The sequence below is a fragment of the Oryx dammah genome, unplaced genomic scaffold, assembly GCF_014754425.2.
Source record: "Oryx dammah isolate SB20612 unplaced genomic scaffold, SCBI_Odam_1.1 HiC_scaffold_15, whole genome shotgun sequence".
In the NCBI taxonomy this organism is placed as follows: Eukaryota; Metazoa; Chordata; class Mammalia; order Artiodactyla; family Bovidae; genus Oryx; species Oryx dammah.
In genome coordinates this window covers 40088964-40116908 of record NW_024070199.1, presented here as the reverse complement: position 1 = coordinate 40116908, position 27945 = coordinate 40088964, and the positions used below count along the sequence as shown (strand labels likewise).

The window sequence follows — 27945 nt, the reverse complement described above, 5'->3', positions numbered from 1 at the left end:
ACCCCTTTCTCCAGGGGATCTTCCCAACCCAGGGATTGGACCCATGTCTCCTGTTTAATTGCAAATTAATGCCATGATTGTAAATGGGATTCATTTTACAGTATATTTTCTTGTTAGTATGTAAAGATAAAGGTATACTCCCGTTTTTTTCTTCATATTTTTATTTTCCTCACCAGTCATCTCATGAAATCCACTTAAAATTTTGTCACTTTTATGTAGAAATCTTTTGCTTCTCTTGAGACTCTTTTGCTGGAAAAACAAAACAGAAGCAAATCAACCAACCAATTAGCAAATAGAAACAAACATTAAAAAACAGAAAAAAAATAAGTTTGGATGCCCTCCCTGCACAAGTACAAACTGATCCTCTAACCATCAGCTTCTTGTAATCCAGTAAAATCCATGAGAGATTGATACTGATGCTGCAAAAGCTGTTGACAAGAAAGCAAATTTGAAGGATGCTACTCCCATTTGTCTCTTTAGATCTCTGGCCAAGGACATCTTTGGAAAGTCAAGAGGCAAATGGGAAATGTTAACCCCATTTGTTATGCATTGAAATGTGTCCCTTCAAAAATTCATATGTTATTTAAAAAGTTGTGTTAATAAAAGAAAAAGTTTCTTTAAAAATGCATGTGTTGAATCATCACACTGTATACCTTTTAAAAATCCTATTGTACATCCTAAATAATTTTAATTTGTCAATTATACATCAATAAAGCTGGAAATAAAAAAATTCATATATCCAATCTTAACTCTCAGTATCTAAGAATGTGACATTATCATATTTGGAAGCACGGTTCTTGCAGTTATAATTAATGAAGATGAGATCATCCTGGAGTAGGTTATGTCTCTAAACCAATTTGACCGGTGTCATTATACAAAGAGGATATTTCGACATAGAGGCATACCAGGGAGATGCCATATGAAGATTGAAGTTACACTGCCACAAGCCAAGGAACTACCAGAAGCCAGGAGAGACCTGAATCAGACCCTTTCCTAGAGCCTTCAGAGGGGGCATGGCCCTACCAACAACTTGAGCTTGGACTTCCAAGCTCCCAAACTGTGAGAAAATACATTTCTGTTGTGTGATTCACTCAGTTTGTGGAACTAATTAAGTTCCACATAGAAGTCCAATGTCACAAAGATACCATATTTCTCACATTAAAATACTTCTACTAGTTTCTTTTTCCTCCTATCCTTGATACTTTCCCTGAAGTGTAGTGACAAAATTTGCCTGAATCTTACAGGCTCATAAACAAGATTAATTTCTTTATTACCATTGCATTTTTTTCTATAATATGATTTATTTGTTTTAAACTATAATAAATATCAACAATTTCATACCAAGAAAAAAGTATAAATAATCACTGTAATAGCATAATTTCTACAGCTTGTTCCATTTTTAACAATAATTAATTTTTCTCTCAAAGTTTTTGAATCTCTCTTGCTTAGAGAAAGAGATCTTATCTAGTTAGTTGAAATGCCTTAATTCAAATTAGGAAAATTGTTTTATAAAACAAAAAATCCAAATATCTTCATGAGGTTAGAACCCATTAATTGCAAACAATAAAATACATGATGTTGGAAACACATACATTTAAATATGAGTTATTTTCATATTCTAGATCTATTTGACTCTGGGCACTGAATGATACAGCATGAATGACTAACACATTGTACTCAAACGAGAATGGGAAACAATAAAGAAATGACCAAAACCTCAGAGAGTTCAGTTCATTACTTCTAACCAGTAGTGAAACTCTGTGAAATATTGCTTGTTATTATTATTTTTTTATAAAGACTCCTTTTATTTTTTATTTTATTTTATTTTTTTACTTTACAATACTGTATTGGTTTTGCTCTTGTCCTCTGTCCCCCTCCATCAGCCATTTCAGGTGGTTTTCCTAATCTCAAATGCATACAGTGAGATTTCTCTAAAGTGCTGTTTACACTTATTGTTTCCGCTTCCTCATCTCTCATTATTTATTCAATCTTCTCAGACTTCTGTCCATGTTTTTCCACTGAGATAAGACTTGTCTCGCTAAATATTTTGGTCAAGCTGTTGTTGATATAGCATGACACTCCCAGTCATTCTGTATGAGTGACCATGCCTCCTGATTAAAATGTCCTTTTTCATATCTCAGGCTCTTGTGGATCCCTGAGTTGGGAAGATCCCCTAGAGAAGGGAATGGCTACACTCTCCAGTATTCTTGCCTGGAGAATTCCACGCACAGAGGAACCTGGAGGGCTACAGTCCATGGAGTCACAAAGAGTCAGATACAACTGAGCAACTAATATTTTCTTTCTTGTGGATCTGAGTATCATTAAATACCATCATGAGGGCAGGAGGATATGCCATCACAATAGAGCTAATTATCATCTCTTTAGGACTAAAACTACCAACAAGAACAAGGTATAGAGGATCTCTGCAGTCTAGACTGGAACTTGTAATGGATAGACATGACCTCACCACTCATGAAGGCAATGGCCTGAGATGGAAGTATCCCAGGCAAGGCTCATCTCCCCCAGTGATCTGAAGGACCCAACCGGTGTGTTGCCTTTCTCACTCACATATCCAAAGCACACAGTCCCTCCCAAGAGATGGCAGAAGGTTTACTCACGTATTTTCCACATCCTGGATAGTGTCAGACAGAGGCATATTTTTGGTTTCAGGTTGGAATGGGACAACAAGACCAGCAATGATGGGAAAGACTCCATAGATGATCCAGGGCAGGGTGGGTAGATACAGCACTAGGGTCATTAGGAGAGGAGCCAGTGCTGCCCCACACCTACTAACCATTGCATCTAATCCAAAAGCTTTTGCCCTAAGGGATAAACAAGACTATATAACAATCCAGTAAAAATCCACATATGTAACTTATGATCTATTTTTTGATGTGATTATGTAACACAATAAAACATAATTATTATATATGCATGGGCTTTATGAAAAACACTTGATTTTGTGATTTACTCTGTGATTTTCCATCTGTCTTTGACAAGATTGAGATGTGTTAGACCCATTTTCATCATTTTAAACAGATGCATTGAAATACTGCTTAGTATAGTACATGGCACCAAGTCATCTTCTTCAATAAACTTGGTGATAATTATCTTTGGTATATTAAAACATCACTCTTTAGAAAATCCATATCCAAAGTCAACAGTAATTAAAATTAAATCCACTTTTTGGTTTTATTTCCTAATATTTTTGGTACTTCCCATTTCTTTTCTAGGCATTTATTTTTGTCTTTATTTTTATGAATATTTAAAATATTTACATTTTGTATAAAAATTCTGTAACCTATTTTCATTCATTATTATTATTTTTTAATTGAAGGAAAATTTCTTTAAAATGTTGTATTGGTTTTGGCCATACAACAACACAAATCAGCCATAATTATACATATATCCTCTCCCTCTTGAGCCTCCTTCCCTTCCCCCATCCCACCCTTCTAGATAATCACACACCAGGTTGGGCTTCCTGAGTTATACAGAAGCTTCTCACCAGATACCTATTTTACACACAGTAGTGTATGTATCGGAGAAGGCAATGGCACCCTACTCCAGTACTCTTGCCTGGAAAATCCCATGAATGGAGGAGCCTGGTGGGCTGCAGTCCATGGGGTCGCTGAGAGTTGGACACGACTCAGTGACTTCATTTTCACTTTTCACTTTCATGCATTGGAGAAGGAAATGGCAACCCCCTCCAGTGTTCTTGCCTGGAGAATCCCAGGGACGGGGGAGCCTGGTGGGCTGCTGTCTATGGGGTCGCACAGAGTCGGACACGACTGAAGCGACTCAGCAGCAGCAGCAGCAGCAGTGTATGTATGTTTATACTACTCTCTCCATTTGTCCCACTCTCTCCTCCTCCACTGTGTCCACAAGTCTGTTCTCTATGTCTGCATCTCCATTCCTTCCCTGAAAGGAGGTTTATCAATACCATTTTTCTAGATTCCATATACATGCCTTGGGGTGAAGTCACTCAGTCGTGTCCGACTCTTTGCAACCCCATGGACTGTAGCCTACCAGGCTCCTCCGTCCATGGGATTTTCCAGGCAAGAGTGGAGAAGGCAATGGCATCCCACTCCAGTACTCTTGCCTGGAAAATCCTATGGACGGAGGAGCCTGGTAGGCTGCAGTCCATGGGATCTCTAGGAGTTGGACACGACTGAGCGACTTCACTTTCACTTTTCACTTGTATGCATTGGAGAAGGAAATGGCAACCCACTCCAGTGTTCTTGCCTGGAGAATCCCAGGGATGGGGGAGCCTGGTGGGCTGCCATCTCTGGGGTTGCACAGAGTCAGACACGACTGAATCGACTTAGCAGCAGCAGCAGCAGCAGTACTGGAGTGGTTTGCCATTTCCTTCTCCAGGGGATCTTCCCGACCCAGGGATCAAACATGGGTCTCCCACATTGGAGGCAGATGCTTTACTGTCTGAGCTACCAGGGAAGCCCTATACACGCCTTAGTATATGATATTTGTCTTTCTTTTTCTCACTTAGTTCACTCTGTATAACAGGCTCTAGGTTCATCCACCTCACTAGAACTGACTGATTCAGTATTTTGTGTTTCTGTTTTACACTCATACCTGGAACTTACAAATGGTAAACTACCACCTTCTTATATGTGGAATTAGAACATTTTCATGGTCCCTTCCTTAAACCACAAATTTTATTAAACTATTGGACACTATATATCAAACTTTAAACAGGCTTCCTGAGATATAAAAGGTCTTATACCTGAGAAGAGTGGGCATGAGCTCATCACAGTGGACGCAGTAACTGGTGACAGCAGCGGCAACACAGGTGATTCCCACACTTGCCAAAGCCACACGCAGAGCCTGCATTTCTGGAGAGAGGGTAAGACAACTGTGTGGAACCAATCAGCGTCCAGCAAGTTTAGTCAACACCAACAGCTCTACAGACTATTTGAACGTTGTTTGTAGAAAGTATTACAATAGCATACATGTTTCAATGCCATTCTCCCAAATCATCCCACCTTCTCCCTCTCCCACAGAGTCCAAAAGTCTGTTCTTTACATCTGTGTCTTTTTTGCTGTCTCACATATAGGGTTATCATTACCATCTTTCTAAATTCCATATATATGTGTTAGTATACTGTATTGGTGTTTTTCTTTCTGGCTTACTTCACTCTGTATAATCAGCTCCAGTTTCATCCACCTCATTAGAACTGAACAAATGTATTCTTTTTAATGGTTGAGTAATAATCATGTAAGAAACGAATCGCTAGTCTAGGTTCGATACAGGATACAGGATGCTTGGGGCTGGTGCACTGGGATGACCCAGAGAGATGATACAGGGAGGGTGGTGGGAGGGGGGTTCAGGGTTGGTACAGGGAGGGTGGTGGGAGGGGGGTTCAGGGTTGGGAACTCATGTATACCTGTGGTGGATTCATGTCAATGTATGGCAAAGCCAATACAGTATTGTAAAGTAAAAAAATAAAATTTAAATAAAAAAATAAAATATTACAATAGCAGAGATCATGGAGTCTTTTGTAATCTGAAAGATATAAAATTATCAACATAGGTTGTAAAATGTACATAAAATGATCTGGATTAATTATAGCAAATCTCTCTGCATATCTGAGATTTGCCAGAGAACAGGAAGAAAAAGTGAGTCTGGCAGAAATTTGCATCTACTTTTTCTGTCCCATATTGTTATATTTTTATTGTAGAAGGTAGGACTGTCATGTGGAAGACTCAGCTCTAGAGTTAAGGACTTCACAATTAAAGTGTAGAATTTAAAGTGACCAGTCATCCTGTGTTCCTCGGGATTTAGGAGGTTTTAGCAATGTGGGATTTTCATGGAAAAAATCAGGAAACTCTTAGGCAAACCTCAGTGAGTCAGTTGACCTAGTGTAGAAACAGTACTGCCATAGGTATGGCACCAGAGAGTAATAGGAAGACAGGACTGCTCTGTTAGTGGAAAGGCTAAAGAGAACCCAGGTCTACATCAATGTTAGACATGAGAAGCCAAGAAAGGAAACTTCTGTTTGGATAATGGGATCATTAAAAAAATTTTTGGAGAAACAGTTCTCTGCACAGTATAAAAAGAAATCTGGTTATGACTTTATAACATTGTAAAGAACACTCTTGTAAGGGAGTAAGCTTGTGTCATTAGTGACATTCTGAGGAGCAGAGCCCGCCCATCTCTAAGGCTGTGCAGCACATTCCTGCACTGGGAGATGGTGAAATATTGTGTCCATTATGGTTCTCCTAATCAATACATATTTTTGCTCTGTTAACTTATAAAGTAATCTAACATGGAATGGACAGGGATTTTAATCTGCTTAAATCCTGTTCCTGCTGTTTACTCCTTCATTCCTTGGAAAAAGGAGAATTTTTTTTTTTCATTTCCTGGGAGACTACCATAAGCAAGAGCTGTAGTCATGGTGATTTAACAGCCCACTCACATGTGCATACTAGAGATGGGAAAGTGGACCAGTCATCAAAGGTGCTAACAAAGAGTGCAAAGAAAGGGGTGATCATACTGGGATATAAGTGCATACTGGGATATAGGTGATCGTCATCTGGGATATAAGTGCAAAGCCTCAGCCCTCCCCCCATACTTGTTACTCAAAGTGTGAATGGACAAAGGGCAAGAGAACAAGTGCTCCCTAGGGAGATAGTCTGGAATAAATGCTACCAGTTTATGGACACTTCCATGATCTGATGAAGATGCCTTATTTGCCCTTCACTGACCTTTGATTTTTTCCCCCCAAAATATTAACAGAAAACCTCATAAATCATCAGATTGTTTTGGGGGAATACTTAGCTCAAAATATGAACCTTTCTTTAAACCTAATTTCAGACAAGGGTGACCAATTACAGTCCCTGAAGGATGGGGAAAAGACTCTTCCTTTCCCCAAAGTCCACTCTCCTCTCACCTTGGGGCACAAATGTGTTGGCCAAAATGGAAAGTCCCACCAGGAACAAGAAAAACATCTGCGTTGGTCGACGGCCCTTGTGATTCAGTACTACAAGTGCGAGACATCGGGCTAAAGTGGTGAGAGCTCCAAAGATGACCTGGAACAGGAATATATTGCTTCCAAAGTGCTGTAGATTCATAGAGATGCCATAAAGGGGTACTGTGACAGCAAATCTGCAGTGAACAAAAGAAGAAAGACACAAGCCATAAGACTGAGAGCCCAGGTGCTGCAGCTGATGACTTTATCCACCCAGGCGGCTAAAGAATAAAGTCTCAACCTAGTTTCTTCAATTTTAGATGGTAACATTGCCATAAATAATTACATGGCTATAAATGAAAACAATATTCCTTTTGTCCTTTTTGGAGTCTCTAAGCAAAGAGTTGTCAGTAAAAATATAATGTGACTCAATCGCCAAACTGGTTGGTACAGAGAATTTGAAAACATAAGCATTAAAACTAAAAATTTAGGGAAGTAACTTCTTTTTGAGGGTTGTCTGTATGCAGAGAGTCCTCTCTTTCTTCCCCCAAAGCCAATACTGTAAAGCACTTCCCTTTTCTCAACTAGTGACTGAAACTGCAAAGAAGCTACCTGTGTCCCCTTGACTTGGCAGCATAGTATGCTGGTGTCCAAACAGAATTCTGGTAAATTTAAAGTTCATATCAGATTTCACCAGGCTAAAAGAAGATGTAAGAATGCAGGAAAGCAAACATGCACCAACTGTACCACCAGATATGGAATCAAAGATCCCTGGTGAGGATCTACCTTTTAACCAAGGAGCACCTAAGGGAATGGAATCCACTTTAAGGCTCTCCTTTACCAGAGAGATCTAGACTGAGACGTTGCAAGAGAAGAAACCACTAGAGCAATTGCAAACAGGGCTTCTCTTGACCATTATCTGTATTTCTCCCTTCCATTCTGATCATCTATGATTCAGAAACTTAAGTTCATGTCCTAGTGGATATGAAAAGGTCAAAAAAGCACAATGTAGTTAAGTGAATCAGCAGTCTACTGAGATATGTCTGGGAAGAGATAAAATATACTGTTCAATAGTCACTTTAAGTTTGGCAGTGATATATACTGTCCTGTGTGCTTTTTTGGTCCATGTACATACATCTTCAAAAATTCAGAATCTAAAATTTCTCCTCCTGACTCTACCAAGGCATTCCCTCAAGAGATAACAAACAAGACTTTCACAGAAGGCCATGTGCTAACACACACACAAAATGTATCCAAATTGTAAACAAAAGTCCATCAATATTGAAGTACATATAAACATTGTAGTGTATTCATGGAATGGGAACAAAAACACTAGAGAGGAGAATCACCTACTGTTACATGCAACTGAATGCGTGAATCTACATGAGTGAGCATGAGATGCAGGGGCCGTTCCAGAACCCTTTATAATTTACATTACGTGAAGCTCGAGATCAGTGCACACACGTCTACAGTGAAGGAGAGCAGAACAGCTGTTAAGTTTTGTCTGGCAAAGGAGAGGGTGGTTGAGGAGAGAATAGGGGTAGTGCTGGTGGTGGTGGTACTGGGGGACTCCATGGGATTCACGATTTTCTATCTTGATCTGTATGTTGGTTACATTTTTACATACTGACATACTCATTGATTTACACATATATTCCTGATCTCTTCATGTTTCTGTTTGCAACACTTGCATCAATGAAAACTAAAAGAAAAAATAATGATAATTCAGTATGCAAATCTCTAGTGCAATAGAAGTTCTCAACATCAATGAGGAGACTGATAGTGTGATATGACATAATGAACTGTTCATAATATAGTCAGCTCCATGTGAGTGTTATTTGCTATGTTTTCCTCATCTTTCTTTTTAAATTTTTTTATTGAAGGATAATTGCTTTACAGAATTTTGTTGTTTTCTGTCAAACTTCAACATGAATCAGCCATAGGTATACATACCCCCTCCCTTTTGAACCTCCCTCCTATTCCCCTCCCCAACCCACCCCACCCCTCCAGGTTGATACAGAGACCCTGTTTGAGTCTCCTGAGCCATACCGCAAACTCCAGTTGGCTATTTTACATATGGTAATGAAAGTTTCCATGTTACTCTTTCCATACATCTCACCCTCTCCTCCCGTCTCCCATGTCCATAAATCTATTCTCTATGTCTGTCTCCCCATTGCTGCCCTGTAAATAAACTGTTCAGTACCATTTTTCTAGATTCCATATATATACGTTAGAATACGGTATTTATCTTTCTCTTTCTGACTCACTTCACTCTGTATAGTAGGTTCTAGGTTCATCCACCTCATCAGAACTGACTCAAATGCGTTCCATTTTATGGCTGAATAACATTCAATTGTGTGTATGTACCACAACTTCTTTATCCATTCATCTGTCGATGGACATCTAGGTTGCTTCCCTGTTCTAGCTATTGTAAATAGTGCTACAGTGAGCACTGGGGTACGTGTGTCTGTTTCAATTTTGGTTTCCTCAGGGTATATACCTAGAAATAGGATTGCAGGGTCATATGGAGGTTTTATTCATACCATCTTCCACAGTGGCTGTATCAATTTGCATTGCCACCAACAGTGAAAGAGCGTTCCCTTTTCTCCATACCCTCTCCAGCATTTATTGTTTGTAGACTTTTTGATGATGGCTGTTCTGATCAGTGTGAGGTGATATGATATTATAGTTTTAATTTACATTTCTCTACCAATGAGCAATGTTGAGGATTTTTCACGTGTTTGTTAGCCATCTGTATGTCTTTGGAGAAATGTCTGTTTAGGTCTTTTTCCCACTTTTTGATTGGGTTGTTTGTTTTTCTGGCATTGAGTTGTATGAGCTAGTTGTTTATTTTGGAAAATAGTCCTTTGTCAGTTTTTATTTTTAATTTAAATTTATTTATTTTAATTGGAGGCTAATTACAATATTGTATTGGTTTTGCCATACATCAACATGAATCTGCCATGATTTCCTATTATTTTCTCCCATTCTAGGTTTGCCTTTTCACCTTGCTTATAGTTTCCTTTGCTGTGCAGAAGCTTTTAAGTTTAATCAGGCCCCACTTGTTTGCTTTTGTTTTTATTTCCATTACTCTAGGAGGTGGGTCATAGAGGATCTTGGTTTGATTTATGTCATAGAGTGTTCTGCTTATGTTTTTCTCTAAGAGTTTTATAGTTTCTAGTTCTACATTTAGGTCTTTAATCCATTTTGAGTTTATTTTTGTGTATGGTGTTAGGAAGTGTTCTAATTTCATTCTTTTACATGTAGCTGTCCAGTTTTCCCAGCACCGTTTATTGAAGAGGTTGTCTTTGCACCCACTGTATATTCTTACCTCTTTTGTCAAAAATAAGGTACCTATAGGTGCATGGGTTTATTTCTAGGCTTTCTATCTTGTTACATTGGTCTAGATTTCTGTTTCTGCACCAGTACCATCCTGTCTTGATGACTGTAGCTTTGTAGTATAATCTGAATTCAGGAAGATTGATTTCCTCCAGCTCCATTCTTCTTTCTCAAGACTGTTTTGGCTATTCGGGATCTTTTGTGTTTCCATATGAATTGTGAAACTTTTTGTTCTAGTTCTGTGAAAAATGTCATTGGCAATTTGATAGGGATGGCATTGAATCTGTAGATTACATTTGGTGGTATAGTCATTTTCACAATATCGATTCTTCCTACCCAGGAACATGGACTATCTCTCCATCTGTTTATGTCATCTTTGATTTCTTTCATTAGTGTCTTATAATTTTCTGTGTAGTTATTTTGTCTCCTTAGTAAGTTTATCCTAGATATTTAATTCTTTTTGTTGCAATGGTGAATGGGATTGATTCCTTAATTTCTCTTTCTGATTTTTCAATGTTAATATATAGAAATGCAAGTGATTTCTGTATCATGCAATTTTACTAAATTCACTGATTAGCTCTAGTGATTTTTTGATAGTATCTTTAGGGTTTTCTATGTACAGTATCATGTCATCGGCAAACAGTGAGAGCTTTACTTCTTTTCCAATCTGGATTCCTTTTATTTCTTTTTCTTCTCTGATTGCTGTAGCTAGGGTTTCCAGAACTATGTTGAATGATAGTGGTGAAATTGGACATATTTGTCTTGTTCCTGAGCTTAGGGAGAATGCTTTCATTTTTTCACCATTGAGAATAATGTTTGTTGTAGGCCTATTATATGCGGCCTTTACTATGTTGAGGTAAGTTTCTTCTATGCCCATTTTTTAAAGGCTGTTCATCATAAATGGGTGCTGAATTTTGTCAAAGGCTTTTTCTGCATCTACTGAGATTGTCATATGGTTTTATCTTTCAGTTTGTTAATATAGTAGATCATGTTGATTGATATGCATATATTGAAGAATCCTTGCACTCTTGGAATAAACCCAACATGATCAAGGTATATGAGCTTTTTGATGTGTTGCTGAATTCTGTTTGCTAAAATTTTGTTGAGGATTTTTGCATCTATGTTCACCAGTGATTTTGGCCTGTAGTTTTCTTTTCTGTGTTATCTTTGTCTGGTTTTGGTATCAGGGTGATGGTGGCCTCATAGAATGAGTTTGGAAGTGTTCCTTCCTCTGCAATTTTTTGACAAGAGTTTTAGAAGGATAGTTGTTAGCTCTTCTCTAAATATTTGATGGAATTCTTCTGTGCAGCCAACTGGTCCTGGACTTTTGTTTTTGGGGAGATTTTTGATCACTGCTTCAATTTCAGTGCTTGTAATTGGGTTGTTCATAATTTTTATTTCTTCCTGATTCAGTCTTGGAAGATTGAACTTTTCTAAGAATCTGCCTGTTTCTTCCAGGTTATCCATTTTATTGCCATATAGTTGTTCATAATAATCTCTTATAATCCTTTGTATTTCTGCATTGTCTGTTGTAACCTCTCATTTTTCATTTCTAATTTTGTTTTGATTCTCCTCTCTTTTTTTCCTGATGAGTTTAGCTAAAGGCTTGTCAATTTTATCTTCTCAAAGAGCAAGCTTTTAGTTTTATTATTCTTTATTATTGTTTCCTTCATTTCTTTTTCATTTATTTCTGCTCAGATCTTTATGATTTTTTTCCTTCTACTAATTTTGGGGGTTTTTTTGTTCTTCTTTTTCCAGTTGTTTTAGGTGTAAAGTTAAGTTGTCTATTTGATGTTTTTCTTGTTTCTTGAGGTAGGATTGTATTGCTATACACTTCCCTCTTAGAACTGCTTTTGCTGCATCCCATAGGTTTTGAGTTGTGTTTTCATTGTCATTTGTTTCTAGAAATGTTTTGATTTCTTCAGTCACCTGTTGGTTATTTAGAAACATGTTGTTTAATCTCCATGTGTTTGTGTTTCTTACCACTTTTTTTCTGGTAATTTATATCTAGTCTCACAGCATTGTCATCAGAGAAGATGCTTAATACAATTTCAATTTTCTTAAATTTACTGAGATTTGATTTGTGACCCAAGATGTGGACTATCTTGGAGAATGTTCAATGTGCACTTGAAAAGAAGGTGTATTCTTCTGGATGGAATGTCCTGAAGATATAAATGAGATCCATCTCATCTAATGCATCATAAGACTTGTGTTTCCTTATAATTTTCTGTTTTGATGATCTGTCCATTGGTGTGAGTGGGGTGTTAAAGTCTCCTACTATTATTGTGTTACTGTCAATTTCTCCTTTTATGTCTGTTAGGGTTTATCTTTGGAAGAGGGCAATGGCACCCCACTCCAGTACTCTTGCCTGGAAATCCTATGGACGGAGGAGCCTGGTAGGCTGCAGTCCACGGGGTCGCTAAGAGTCTGACACGACTGAGCAACTTCACTTTCACTTTTCACTTTCATGCATTGGAGAAGGAAATGGCAACCCACTCCAGTGTTCTTGCCTGGAGAATCCCAAGTATGGGGGAGCCTGGTGGGCTGCCATCTATGGGGTCGCACAGAGTCAGACACGACTGAAGCAACTTAGCAGCAGCAGCAGCAGTGTTTGTCTTATGTACTGAGGTGCTCCTATGTTGGGTGCATAGATATTTACAATTGTTGGTCTTCCTCTTGGATTGATCCCTTGATCTTTATGCAGTGTCCTTCTGTATCTCTTGTAGTATTCTTTACGGTCTGTTTTTATTTGATATGAGGATTGCTACTCCAGCTTTTTTTGCTTCCCATTTGCATGGAATATATTTTTCCATCCCCTGACTTTCAGTCTATATGTGTCTTGAGGTCTGAAGTGGGTTTCTTGTAGACAGCATATATATGGGTCTTGTTTTTGTATTCATTCAGCTAGTCGGTCTTTTGGTTGGAGCATTTAATCTATTTACATTTAAAGTAATTATTGATGTGTATGTTCCTATTAGGGCTTCCCTGGTGCCTCAGATGGTAAAGCGTCTGCCTGCAATGTGGGAGATCCAGGTTTGATTCCTGGGTCGACAAGATCCCCTGGAGAAGGAAATGGCAATCCACTCCAGCACTCTTGCCTGGAAAATCCCATGGATGGAGGAGCCTGATAGGCTACAGTCCATAGGGTTGCAATGTTCCTATTGCCATTTCCTTAATTGTTTGGGGTTGAGTTTGTAGATCTTTTTTCTTCTCTTGTATTTCTTGACCCTATATAGGTCCCTTTAACATTTGTTGTAAAGCTGGTTTGGTGATACTGAATTCTCTTAACTTTTGTTTGTCTGAAAAGCTTTTTATTTCTCCATCAATTTTGAATGAGATCCTTGCTGGGTACTATAATCTTCGTTGTAGATTTTTCCCTTTCAGTACTGTAAATATATCCTGCCATTCCCTTGTGGCCTGCAGAGTTTCTGCTGAAAGATCAGCTGTTAAGTGCATGGGGTTTGCGTTGTATGTTACTTGTTGCTTCTCCTTTGCTGCTTTTAATATATATATATTTTTTGTACTTAGCCTTTGTTAGTTTGTTTAGTATGTCTCTTGGTGTGTTTCTCCTTGGGTTTATTCTATATGGGAGTCTTTGTGCCTTTTGGACTTGATTGACTATTTCCTTTTCCATGTTAGGGAAATTTTCAACTATAATCTCTTCAAAAAATTTCTCATAAACTTTGTTTTTTTCTTCTTCTTCTGGGACCTCTATAATTCAAATGCTGGTGCATTTGATATTGTCCCAGAGGTCTCTGAGACTATCTTCAGTTTTTTTCATTCCTTTACTTTATTCTGCTCTTCAGAAGTTATTTCCATCATTTTATCTTCCAGCTCACTGATTCATTCTTCTGCTTCAGATATTCTGCTATTGACTCCTTCTAGGGTATTTTTACTTTTGGTAATTGTGTTGTTTGTCTCTGTATGTTTATTCTTTAGTTCTTCTAGGTCTTTGTTAATTGATTCTTGTATTTTCTTCATTTTGTTTTCAAGGTTTTTGATCATTTTTACTATCATTATTCTGAATTGTTTTTCAGGTAGTTTGCCTATTTCCTCTTCATTCATTTAGACCTCTGTGTTTCTAGTTTGTTCCTTCATTGTGTAGTATATCTCTGCCTTTTCATTAATTTTTTTAACTTATTGTGTTGAGGTTCCTTTTCCCAGACTTCAAGGTTGAATTCTTTCGTCCTTTTGGTTTCTGCCGTCCTAAGGTTGGTGCACTGGTTTTCGTAAGCTTCATATAAGGTGAGATTTGTGCTGAGTTTTTGTTTGATTGTTTATATTTTTGTTTGCTTGTTTATATTTTTGTTTGTTTTTCCTCTGATGGGCAAGGCTGAGTGAGGTGGTAATCCTGTCTGCTGATGATTGGGTTTTTATTGTTGTTTTGTTTGTTGTTTAGATGAGGCGTCCTCATCTAAACACTGTAGCGCTCACAGGGTGCTACTGGTGGTTGCGTGATGTGGCGTCTTGTATTCAAGTGGTTTCCTTTGTATGAGTTCTCACTGTTTGATACTCCTTCAGGTTAGTTCTCTGATACAAGTCTAGGGTCTTGGAGTAGGTGTTCCCACTCCAAAGGCTCAGGGCTTGACCTTTGGTCAGTGACAAAGATTCCACAAGTGGCTTGTTATGGAATTAAGTGAGATTAAAGAAAAATGCAAAAATGAGAAACCAAAGATGAACCTCAGACAAATGGCAGTTATAAAGTCAGGCAAATAATAATCAAAATAATGGAATATACACCTATACATATACACCCATAAGCAAAGTGAAAACAGTCCAACGAAAATAAAGTACAGTAGATTGACCTGGCAAACAAAGAAATCAAAAATTATATTTACCATTTAAGAACAAAACTAACTAAAAGACAAACTGGAAAACAACACTAAAGCAAGGTGCCAAGTGGGGAATAAAGCAATGAAAACAAAACTAACAATTATGTTGAGAGGAAAGGAAAGAGAGACAGGAAAGAAAGAATAGATATGCAAAGTTAAATAGAGGTAGATGAAGAAGATTTGTATCTATTAATGATTAACTGCAAGGGGAAAAGAACAGTAGGAAAAGCAAACAAAGGAATAAATGTAGAAAAATAGTTATAGGTTTAAAAGATTAAAATTTTAAAAAAAGGGGGGAAAAAAGGAAATCTTCACAGAACTGCAAAAGCCCAATATAGAGGCAGAGGTTTATATCAACAATAAAAAAAAAAGTCACTGAAAAAAAAAAAGCTCAAAAGCTTTATTAGGTTTCATAGTGCCAATAAAATTGACAACTACAGCAGAGGGGGGAAAGGGGAAAAAGAAAAAAGAAAAAATCCAAAAGAATGTACAGAACAAGTCAGAATGTAAGAATAATAAATGTTTTTCTTGAGTCACTGCTGTCAGAATCCTTTCCCTCGCTGGGAGTCACAGTCTACCTCACCTCCCTAGGATGCCCTCCAACACTGTGCTGACCTCTGGACCTGCTATGGGGGCAGCTCAGATTCTAATCTGGTCTTACTCCTATGGGTTCTTGCTTCCAAGATCCACAGCTATCAGAACTAGTGCATTTTCTTTTGTGAGAGCTCTCAACAACCTTTTATATACTCCATAGACACAGAGTCCACCTAGTTGATTGTGTGGATATAATCTGCTGTTTGTTCAGCTGGTGGGAAGGTTTGGGGTCTTCTTCCTTAGCCACGCTGCCCCTGGGTTTAAATTGTGGTTTTATTTCCACCTCTACATGTGGGTCATCCACTTGGGTTTGCCCCTGAGGTTGCCCTGGAGGTTTTGGGTTTGCCTCTGTGAGGGCCAGGTGTGGAGGTGGTGCAGGTGCTTGGATCACGGGGGTTCTGGCAGCACCAGGTACACAGGGAAGTTGGCAGCTAAAGCAGCAGGAAATATAGTGATCTGGAAGGGTATGGCAATGAGTATTGGCCAATATGCTCTAGTATTCTTGCCTGGAGAACCACCCTCCCTGACAGTGAAGCCTGGCAGGCCACAGTCTACAGGGTCATAAAGAGTTGGACACGACTGAAGTGACCTTGTGTGCATAGACCCAAGACTTTTTTTGCCTGTGGGAGCTCTGCCCCAGTGAGAGTTGAGAATGAAGGTGGCACAGCTGCTTGGCTTGCAGGGACCCTGGTGGCACCAAGTGTGCAGGGACACAGACTGCCTCTGCTGCAGGAGTTATGGCCCTATCAGAGTCTTTCTTCAAGTCTCTTGTAGCTGGCAATCAGAAGGCCTCTTTGGCCATTTTTTCTTTGTAGCTCCACCCGTTCAGGCCCTTGCAGGGCTCCCTTGCCTGGGGTCCTTCTCTCTTGTTCTGTGCATCAGGCACATAGAGGGGTCCCCCTGGCTGGAGTTGTACTCTGTAGATCGGCATATCAGTCACTGAAAGGGGCACTTTGGGTGGGGTCCTGCTCTTTAGTTCAGTGCATCAGGCATTTGATGGGCCAGGCTCTCTATTGTTCAGCTACTGATGCTGGTGTGTGGGGAGAGAGAGAGGCTACGGTGATGGCTCCACCCCCTATGTGTGACTCAGCAGTATCACCTTGCTTCCATGGCTGCCAGGCTTTCCTCCACCGGCATTCCCCACCACAATCTACCCCCTGCTTAACTTCCTCTCAATCTGTCTCTCCACAGTCAACAGCAGCCCTCACCCTGGGATCACTCCACAATCCCCAAAATCCAGGTCCCAGCCACTATGCCTTCCAGGGGACCCACATCCCTGTCCAGGGTATGTATGGCTGCAGCAAGGACTGATTCTCATTCCATTTAGGCTGCCACAGATCAGCTGTTTCACTCTCAGCCTTAAATGTTTCTCCTCTGACTCAGACAATTGTCCCATTGTGGAGACTGGACCCCTGCTTCAGTTGCCCCTCCCACCAAGGGCAGGTCCAGTCCTACCAACACTCCTATTTTCGCCGATAGTTCCTTCATCCTACCGAGTTTTGCATGATTCTATATATTCTTTTCCACTGGTCAGGTACTCCTGTCTGCTCTCAACTGGTATTCTGCATGCACTTCTATGTCTGAAGGTGTATTCTTGATGTATCCGTGGAGAGAGATGAACTCCACGTCCACCTGTTCCTTCGCCATCTTGTTCTCTCTTCCTCATCTTTTAACCACAAATAAGCCCTCCCTCTCACAACACCATCATAACCTTTTGTAATAAACAGATTCATGTTCCCATTCAAGTTGTCATACATTGTGGGTAGCCCACCTCACAAAGAGGAGGAGACAGATCCTTTTACGCAGGTTGGGTGTGCGGAAAAAGTCAAACACAGTAGTTTTGGTCTGTGCTCCCTCCAGCTCCTCCTGCATGGTCACTCTCAAACCCTTGAACAAAAGCAAACAAGTATCATTTGCTAGTATAGTGCCAGGTATTGTGATGAGTGCCAGTAGGATAGGAGAGATGTGTGTCCTTTCTTTCTAGTGTGATATATTCAGGGATGACCTAAATTAAATCCCTTACAATTATACAGTGGAGGTGACAGATAGATTCAAGGGATTAGATCTGATAGACAGCATGCCTGAAGAACTATGGCTGGAGATTCATAATATTGTAAGGAGGTGGAGACCAAAACCATCCCAAAGAAAAAGAAATGCAAGAAGGCAAAGTGGTTGCCTGAGGAGGCTTCACAAATAGCTGAGGAAAGAAGAGAAGTGAAAGGCAAAGGAGAAAGGGAAAGATATACCCATCTGAATGCAGAGTTCCAAAGAATAGCACTGAGTGATAAGGAAGCCTTCTTAAGTGAACAATGCAAAGAAACAGAGGAAAATAGGATGGGAAGGACTAGAGATCTCTTCAAGAAAATCGGAGATACCAAGGGAACATTTCTTGCAAAGATGGGTACAGTAAAGGACAGAAATGGCAAGGACCTAACAGAAGCAGAAGAGATTAAGAACAGAAGAACTACACAAAAAATGTCTGAAGGACCCAGATAACCATGATGGTGTGTTTATTCACCTAGAGTGAGACATCCTGAAGTGTGAAGTCAAGTGGACTTTAGGAATCATTATTACGAACAAAGCTAGTGGAGGTGATAGAATTCCAACTGAGCTGTTTAAAATCCTAAAAGATGATGTTGCTAAAATGCTGCACTCAATATGTCAGTAAATTTGTAAAACTCAGCAGTGACCACAGAACTGGAAAAAGTCAGTTTTCATTCCAATCCCAAAGAAAGGGAATGCCAAAGAATGTTCACGCTACTGCACAATTACACTCATTTCACATGCTACAAGGTGATTCTCAAAATCCTTCAAGCTAGGCTTCAAAGTACACAAAATGAGAACTTCCAGATGTACAAACTGGATTTAGAAAAAGCAGAGGAACCAGAGATCAAATTGCCAACATCTGCTGGATCATAGAAAAGGCAAGGAAATTCCAGAAAAACACCTGCTTCCACTTCATTTACTATGCTAAAATCTTTGACTGTGTGGATCACAACAAATTGTGGAAAATTCTTCAAGAAATAGGTATACCATACCACCTTACTGGCCTCCTGAGAAACCTATAGGCAGGTCAAGAAGCAACAGAATGGACATGGAACAATGAACTGGTTCAAAACTGGGAAAGGAGTACATCAAGGCTATACATTGTGAACCTGCTTATTTAACTTACATGCAGAGTACATCATGCAAAATGCCAGGCTGTAAGACTCACAAGCTGGAATCAAGATAGCCAGGAGAAATATCAACAACCTCAGATATGCAGAAGATACCACTCTAATGACAGAAAGTGAAGAGGAACAAAAAAGCTTCTTGATGAGCGTGAAAGAGGAGAGTGAAAAAGCTGGCTTAAAATGCAGCATTCAAAAAACTAAGATCATGGCATCCAGTCCCATAACTTCATGACAAATAGTTGGGGAAAAGGGGGAAAAGTGGAAACAGTGGCAACTTTTATTTTCTTGGCTCTAAAATCACTATAGATGGTGACTGCAGCCATGAAATTAAAAGACACTTGCTCCTTGGAAGAAAAGCTATGACAAACCTCAACGTTCCATTAAAAAGCAAAGATATCACTTTGCTGACAAAGGTCCATATAGTCAAAGTTATGGTTTTGTAGTCATGTGCAGATGTGAAAGTTGGAGCATAAAGAAAGCTGAGCACCAAAAAACTGATGTTTTGAATTGCATGCAAGAGACTCTTGAAAGTCCCTTGGGCAGCAAGGAGATCAAACCAGTTAGTCCTAAAGGAAATCAACCCTGAATATTCATCGGAAGGACTGATGCTGAAGCTCCAATACTTGGCCACCTGCTGCAAAGAGCTGACTCATTGGAAAAGACCCTGATGCTGGGAAAGACTGAGGGCAGGAGGAGAAGGGGGTGATAGAAGACGAGATGATTGGATGGCATCACTCAATGGAGATGGGTTTGAGCAAATTCCGGGAGATAGTGAGGGATAGGGAAGACTGGCGAGGTGCAGTCCATGGGCTCACAAAGAGTTGGATATGACTTAGCAACTGAACAATATTACACATGCAATCACAGGTGTGATGTTGATATGATGGAGTAGGTAAGGAGTTAAGGGATACTCCAGGAAATTAAATGGTAACCATTAAATTTTGAAAAGGAGAGCACAGAGGGGTCAGGGCATCCTGGAGAGTACATAGGATATACAGTCAGATCAGGAAGTGAGCTAAAGGAAGAAGCTTTGTACAGTGCTCAAAGCTTCTTCTCTATGAGCTTTATGGCCTTTATGGCCATAAAGAACCAGGGAATTTGTATTCTCAACTAGCTGCCCTTGTTAGAAAAGCAGCTTGCCTATCTCATTAGGAGAAGGCAGGTGTCAGTTTATGACTCCTATTCAGTGGTAACCATCTTCCCTTTCTGCTCACCTCTATGTTCAGGGTTGCCTCAGCATTCTTCATTTCATTTCTGCGTGCAACTTTCTTAAGTTCCCTTAATCCTTCATCTGTTTTATTGGTGATAATCAGCCACCGTGCAGATTCCACCAGCCACCTGATGAAAGAAGAGCCCACAAGTGCAGGCAGTTCCCTCTTGCTTATTTGTCCTATGGTTAATTACAGCATATGCTTTTTGCCTTCAAACCAATATTCACCACTTCAAGTACTGGGTTAGGAAGAGGAGCTCATGTTTTGTTACATACTGCTAGGAAAATACAAGAATGACCCCTTTATGTAGTACATCTGAAAGATGTTCTACATGCAAAGGATCATAGAGTTTACAGTCAGATTGCCTCTCTGCTTACTCAGCAGAAGGTTTTCCAAGAGGCCTAAGAAACTTAAGTTTGAGAGTCCCTCACTTGCATAATTCCCTCCAAAGCTAAGCATGAGATCCAGCACATTTGTGCACATAGCATATATTCATAATATATGTTATCTTGAAAAAAGAAACCCCCGAATGCATTTCAGTTCAGTCACTCAGTCAAGTCCGACACTTTGCAACCCCATGGACTACAGCAGGCTAAGCTTCCCTGTCCATCACCAACTCCCAGAACCTGCTCAAACTCATGTCCATCGAGTTGGTGATGCCATCCAACCATGTATGCTTTTACACCAACAAATATTATCAATACACCTGCTACTTTCAACAATGTCGGTGGAATGCAAATGTAGGGAAGCCTGGTGTGCTACAGTCCATGGAATCATAAAGAGTCAGACACCACTGAGTGAACAACAACAGCTACATAAATGGGGGTCACCTATTTATATCTGCTCCAGTTTCCTTATCAATAAACAGAGACAATAAACACACCTTCCTGGTTAAGAGGATAGAATGACTTAGCAGATGAGTCTGATGTGGATTATCCTTTTTATTTCTCTCTCTTTGTACGCATGTCACTGTACTAAATCCATAGCAATCTTTTGGGGATCTACTGAATATGACTCTCCCTAGAATGGTTTTAAGTGTAGGGATAAGATTATCCATAAATAAATGTTCGTTAAAATTACTTAAGGGAAGACAGAGTGATGAACACATAATGTAAATCATCCCAATCTGCATGTCATTTTCTCTTCTGGAGAAATTAAGCTGCTATTTTGTTAAATTTGCTCTATGAATACATTTTCTGCCTCTTCCTTTATCCGATTTAATCTGCAACATAGAAAATCACTGAGAACTTGATTATATCATATTCATTCCAAAGCCAAAAAATTGAAGCTTTATCTTTCAAAAATACTTAAGTATATATTTTATATTAAGAAAAATAGTAATGGAATAACTCAATGACACAACACTAGGTAAGATTTAGGAAGCAAAATGGCAGAAAATACCTGGAACTCACAGGCAGAAAGCTCATTGTTATTCTGTGTTCTGCTTATCAAATCTCAAATTGAACAGAGTAAACAGATGAAAGACCCTGGTTTAGGCAGAAACAATAAGAAAGGGTTCAGGAAATAAGAAAATCAATATATCCCAATTCAGCAAGCATTTTCATCCCAGGTTCCCTTAAAACACAGTGAGAGAGATGCTCATACCTTGAGGAGAAAGAGAAGACAAAGAATGGTATAGACACCACCAGCTGCAGGGTGCGCCACTCTCGAAAAACGAAAGCCAGTCCTCCCAGCATCATCTGTCCAATACTAATAGCACAAGTTATCAGCATTATCACCATGGCTTTAGACTGGGACCTTGTCCACTCTGCAACTAAAGGAAAACCCAATTGGGATATTAATGTCATCTAAGGGTGAAATTTCAAGATCAAATTCAAGGCTTGGAAAATGAAGAAGAACAAAACTGTTGACTTACTGAGCATCCAGTTATTTGTTATGATGGCCACAGCAGAACAGCCTGACCAGAAGCGTAGCAAGCAGTAAATGAGGAAAGTGGGAGCAAAGGCTGTGCAGGTCCCAGAGATGGCGAGCTGGAGCAAACAGCACCTGAGAATCAACTTTCGCCCAAACCTAAGAAACAGAGTCAGCTTAGATTATGGGGATAGTGATAATCTGTGGTGAAAAATTAAAAAGACATACTTTGAAGTTTAGAAAATGTTTTAATAAGTGATTCTTTGTATCTGGAAGCTTGAGTACACAAAAACCAGATCAACAATGGAAATCGCTTCAAGGTAACACTCCTTGTTACCTAAACAAGTAGGTATACTGTTACCTAAACAAGCATTATAATGTTTTGTATTAAAAAAATTACTGAAACTTCATCACCCAGTCACCAGGAGACCCGACCCAGGGATCAAACCCAGATTTCCTGCAATGCAGGTAGATTCTTTACCATCTGAGCCAGCAGGGAAGCCCATAAAAAAACTACAGTGTTGGAAATTATAATATACTATAAGCACTCATTGTACTAACTCATGTATTTAGCAGAGTAGAGAATCTCTATAGCGTGTAGTGCTGTAGCCAGCACAGCAGGTAGGTATCAAAAGCGGTCGACGCACAGTTTGGAAAAAAGAAACTAGAGACAGAATTAAAGTTTTAAAGATGGGACTGGGGGACTCAAGACCTCTTGGGTCAAGAGCCTTGTTTCTTGGATCACATCACTTTTATTTAGTGTCTTGGCAAGCAGAAAGTATCTATTGTGTTACAATGAAGTCAACTTCCTGTGTCCCCGGTCACGTCTCCTGTTTTATTGATTACTTTAAACTGTCTTTGTTATTTTCTTGTACAAGGGCTACCACCTAACTGGAGGTCATAGACCCGCATATGCCTTGGGAAAACATCTTAGTATGTGCACAAGCAGTGTTCTGAACTTGCGCTGACCCGGCGTTCCAAGATCCACATTATGTTTTTCCTTAGTTTAGCAGGGTATGACAGCCCCAACTGATCAACCTGATGTACTTTTATTTGGCTTGTGCTGTACTGCTATATTTTGCTTTTATTCCTTTCCCATGGTGATATTCTCATGGCTTAGCCAGAGCAACAGGCGACTGACTGTTAACCCCTGCAGTGTAGGACACAAAAGAGCTAAAAGTGTACTTTGATCTCTAGAACCAGACAGGTTAAAATGCAACTGATGCAAAAGATCAGTGAAACAATGCATCAAAGTTGTTAAGGTTTATGTAAGAGTCACAGTAAATTTCCATGTATTTGTAAAAATTCCAGTTTTCCTTCTGCTTCTGTTTTCTAATTTCATTCTGTTGTAATCACAGAAAAATTTTTTTAAATTTTATTTTTACTTTATTTTACTTTACAATACTGTATTGGTTTTGCCATACATTGACATGAATCCACCACGGGTGTATATAAGCTCCCAATCCTGAATCCCCCTCCCACCTCCCACCCCATATCATCTCTCTGGATCATCCCCGTTCACCAGCCCCAAGCATCCTGCATCCTGTATCGAACATAGACTGGCACTTCGTTTCTTACATGATAGTATACATGTTTCAATGCCATTCTCCCAAATCATACCACCCTCTCCCTCTCCCTCAGAGTCCAAAAGTCCGTTCTATACATCTGGGTCTCTTTTGCTGTCTCGCATACAGGGTCATCATTACCATCTTTCTAAATTCCATATATATGTGTCAGTATACTGTATTGGTGTTTTTCTTTCTGGCTTACCTTACTCTGTATAATAGGCTCCAGTTTCATCCATCTCATTAGAACTGATTCAAATGTATTCTTTTTAATGGTTGAGTAATACTCCGTTGTGTATATGTACCACAGCTTTCTTATCCATTCATCTGCTGATGGACATCTAGGTTGTTTCCATGTCCTGGCTATTATAAACAGTGCTGCGATGAACATTGGGGTACATGTGTCTCTTTCAATTCTGGTTTCCTGGGTGTGTATGCCCAGCAGTGGGATTGCTGGGTCATAAGGCAGCTCTATTTGCAATTTTTTAAGGAATCTCCACACTGTTTTCCATAGTGGCTGTACTAGTTTGCATTCCCACCAACAGTGTAAGAGGGTTCCCTTTTCTCCACACCCTCTCCAGCATTTATTGCTTGCAGACTTTTGGATTGCAGCCATTCTGACTGGTGTGAAATGGTACCTCATTGTGGTCTTGATTTGCATTTCTCTGATAATAAGTGATGTTGAACATCTTTTCATGTGTTTGTTAGCCATCCATATGTAAAAAGGTTGTTTAAATAACATTTGTTTCTTAAAAGTTAACATGTGCAAAAGAAGTGATAAAACTAAGTCATTCATATTCACAAGCAGTTTACCATTTGATGTGTTCTCCTAGGTCTCATTTGTGTATTTTCACAACTAAGCATCCATTTTTATGTAATTAAGATCAGACAGTTATGTATCATGCTATTTCACACATCTCGAATATTTGCCATTAACCAAAAATATACTGTGCTTAGTTGCTCAGTCATGCCCAACTCTTTGCAACCCCATGGACTGTAGCCTAACAGGCTCCTCTGTCCGTGAGGATTCTCCAGGCAAGAATACTGGAGTGGATTGCCATGCCCTCCTCCAGGGGATCTTCCCAACCTAGGGATCAAACCCAGGTCTCCCACATTGCAGGTGAGTTCTTTACTGTCTGAGCCACCACTCCATCTTTAAGGGAAAAAAACATAATCATGCCTTTTTGGTGACAAAAATTTCAGAGAAGAGAAAAATGGCAACAGGCCTCTAGACAAAGATATTGGTAGAGCTGTGATTGGAATACTACATTCAGTGCTCACTTCGGCAGCACATATACTAAAATTGGAATGATACAGAGAAGATTAGCATGGCCCCTGAGCAAGGATGACATGCAAATTCGTGAAGCATTCCATATTAAAAAAAAAAAAGAAAGAAATACTACATTCACTTCATGTTCAGTTAAAAATGAGACATAAAGCAACAGAGTACACAAAGTATAATGCTTCTAAGAGGATTCATTATTCAAACTCAGCTATTAAAGTATTAGCAGGGAGGTGTGTTTTCATTGAATTAATTACTTAACAATGCATTCCTGTAGTACAGCCAGGAGACGCACACACATCAATGGTTATCATCAAACTACAAATATGAACACATCCACACACAGCCCTCACTCTATATTTGCTTCTGTTCCTCTGCTGCCAACCTAAATGAATAAGTCGTGACTCACATTTCTCAGAGATGGTTTAACAATTCCACATCTAAGATGTTGCCTTTTATTTTTATCAATTAGAACAAAACGATTTACAGATTGGTTAAGTCACTAGCCCTTCTTTTTATCATACATTGTCACCTCAGGACATCTAAAAAGCCTAGAAATCTTGCAAAATTTTCTGATTTTTGGCTTTGAGCCTCATACATTGTCAAGTCTGGAGAATACTCCATGAACCAAATGTGTATTCTTTCATCAAGAAGGGAGTTCTATCCATGTCTGTTAGCTCTAGTAGTTTGTAGTGCTGCTCAAGTCTTGTATTTCCTTACTATTATTTGGCTTAAATGTTTAATCCATTACTAAAACTGAAGTACTGACATTCTGAGCTATGAATAGAGAACTACTTTGCCCTTCAGTTATGTCAGTGATTGTTTCATATATTCCAAGCTTCTTTTCTTTAATGCATTGCTATTATTCTGTTTCTAAGATGTGTCTACTCTTCTCAATCCTATGAACTGCAGCATGCCAGGTTGCCTTGCCCTTCACTATCTCCTGCCTGCAATGTGGGAGACCTGGGTTTGATCCCTGGGTTGGGAAGATCCCCTGGAGAAGGAAATGGCAACCCACTCCAGTATTCTTGCCTGGAGAGTCCCACGGACAGAGGAGCCTGGCGGGCTACAGTCCACAGGGTTGAAAAGAGTCGGACAAAACTGAGCAACTTCACTTTCACTTTCGCTATCTCCTAGAGTTTGCTCAGACTACTCAAAGCAATCTACAGATTCAGTGCAATCCCTATCAAATTATCAATGGCATTTTTCACAGAACAAGAACCTCCTGTCTTGAAGCACCTTCCTCTTCTTCCCAGTGGTAACTCCTTCTCAACTTTATAAATGAAGTTTATGGTAGTTCACCTCTAAGTATTATTCTGAAATTCCCCTCAGATGTTATGGAGGTGACATTTCTGTGTCCAGTACAGAGAGCCCAGTGGCAACAAAATGGCATGCATCAGAATGAGTCTAATTCTACATTTCCATCTATAACTTCCTGGGAACCAAGACAACCCACAGTGTAAACTGTGTATGGGAACTCAGTAATGATTTCTCTATGAAACAATCATAAACTGTGAAAACACACAGTGGAAGGGCAGCAGTGATTGGGAGACACTCACCTGTCTGAGAGATGGCCATATATGAAGCCTCCCACCTGCATTCCAGCCATGAATACAAACTGAACCACTGATTTCTGTGACTGGTGATCACATATGAGGTCCCACTGGAAGAGAAGGAAACCAGCACAGAGGAGCGCCACAGCATTTTAAAGGCCTCAGTGAGTACATTCTGCTTTCCTTTCCTACATTTACTCGCCTATACTATTTAAGTCCCAGTTTAAGCATGGCTTTTCTAGAAATTCTCAACTCAGTCTTTCAGATTTTATCAGGACCAATCTTTATATTCACTTAGCATTGCATACCTCAATCTTTTCCATACACTGAAAATAGTTGAGATTTTTTTTTTATCACTGATATCTGGATCACACCTAGAGTGAAATACACTGATTTGTTTCTCTGAAAATTAGTCAGGAAATGGAATTTTTTAAAGTTAATAGAAGTACTTCTAATTACAACTAGGCTGAAAACATGGAACTAAAAACAATTTTTTACACATTATATCAAATGTACTTATCTAAACATCAACCTCCTCATTAAATTTTAAGTTTGGTGACAGTAAAATTCATATCCAGTTTTCTGATTTCCTCATTCTCAATTTTAATTAAAAAGGAAGTGAAAGTGTTAGTCACTCAGTTGTGTCTATTTGTGACCCCATGCACCAGGTTCCACTCTCTGTAGAATTTTCCAGGCAAGCATACTGGAGTGGATAGCCATTCCCTTTTCCAGGGGGCCTTCCTGACCCAGGGATCAAACCCAGGTCTCCTACATTACAGGCAGATTCTTTACTGTATGAGCCACAAGGAAAGCTGTGATTATCATGTAAGTTCTTGGCAATTTAAAAAGATAACCAAAACCAATACAGTATTGTAAAGTAAAATAAATAAATTAATTAAAAAATAAATAAAAATATAAAAAACCACTGAAAGAGTAAAAGAGAACTCATTACATTATCTTCTCAGTAACTGAAGATTTGAACAGTGTCTATTTTATGTTATTCTAAACACCCACACCAACTATTCAGAAGAGAAAAATGGGGCCTTACCTCAGTCACGATGGTGGAGGAGAACAGGCTGTGGTCATACACCCAGCCATCCACACAGGGCTCTGTGTCCAGGTCAGTCATGTTGGGGAAGGTCCCATTCAGGTGAAGGAGCTGCCACTGGGGGTGGAGGAAGCGATGACACTTCTCTGGCTTTAAGCTTGAATCCAGTGGGATGGAGATTCTCAGAAGGACATCAGGGCTGAGGATCCCAGTGGCATTATCCAGGATGTAGACCCAGCAGCGATGACCAGGAATGGCGGCAGTGAAGTTCTCCAACAGTATATGACAGGCTACTATCCCAACAAGAGGAAGAGCTAAAACCATCTGAAGGATCTGGAATTTTCCCAGGCCACCAACTTCATTAAGGAGCTCCTCAAAAGCCATTGTGAAGAGGCAAAGGGAGGGGAAATTTTCCTTTCATTAATTCACATGGAATCTATGTGACCTCACACCAGTTTGTCATCAACGGTTCTCGTCACTTCGCTGCTGTAAGAGAGCAGTGGAAGCAGTGTCCTCAGTCCTTCTGGAATCACGAGGTATTGGCTTTTTAG

General features: G+C 39.5%; 1 protein-coding gene and 1 non-coding gene across 2 annotated transcripts; one reads left to right on the top strand and one right to left on the bottom strand.

The window, feature by feature from the left end:
• Nucleotides 1–143: 143 nt before the first annotated feature.
• Nucleotides 144–27891, bottom strand: LOC120874600 (solute carrier family 22 member 10-like). The gene is made up of 10 exons (XM_040256082.1): nucleotides 27395–27891; nucleotides 26353–26456; nucleotides 21951–22105; nucleotides 21680–21848; nucleotides 20078–20201; nucleotides 17462–17577; nucleotides 6908–7122; nucleotides 4742–4850; nucleotides 2619–2822; nucleotides 144–249 (listed from the first exon to the last, which is right to left on the bottom strand). The coding sequence occupies exons 1-10, from the start codon at nucleotides 27776–27778 to the stop codon at nucleotides 195–197; spliced, it is 1635 nt and encodes a 544-aa protein (XP_040112016.1). The 5' UTR covers nucleotides 27779–27891; the 3' UTR covers nucleotides 144–194.
• LOC120874902 lies at nucleotides 24785–24891 on the top strand. Its single transcript, XR_005723743.1, has one exon. It is a non-coding gene; the product is annotated as a U6 spliceosomal RNA (small nuclear RNA).
• Nucleotides 27892–27945: the final 54 nt, after the last annotated feature.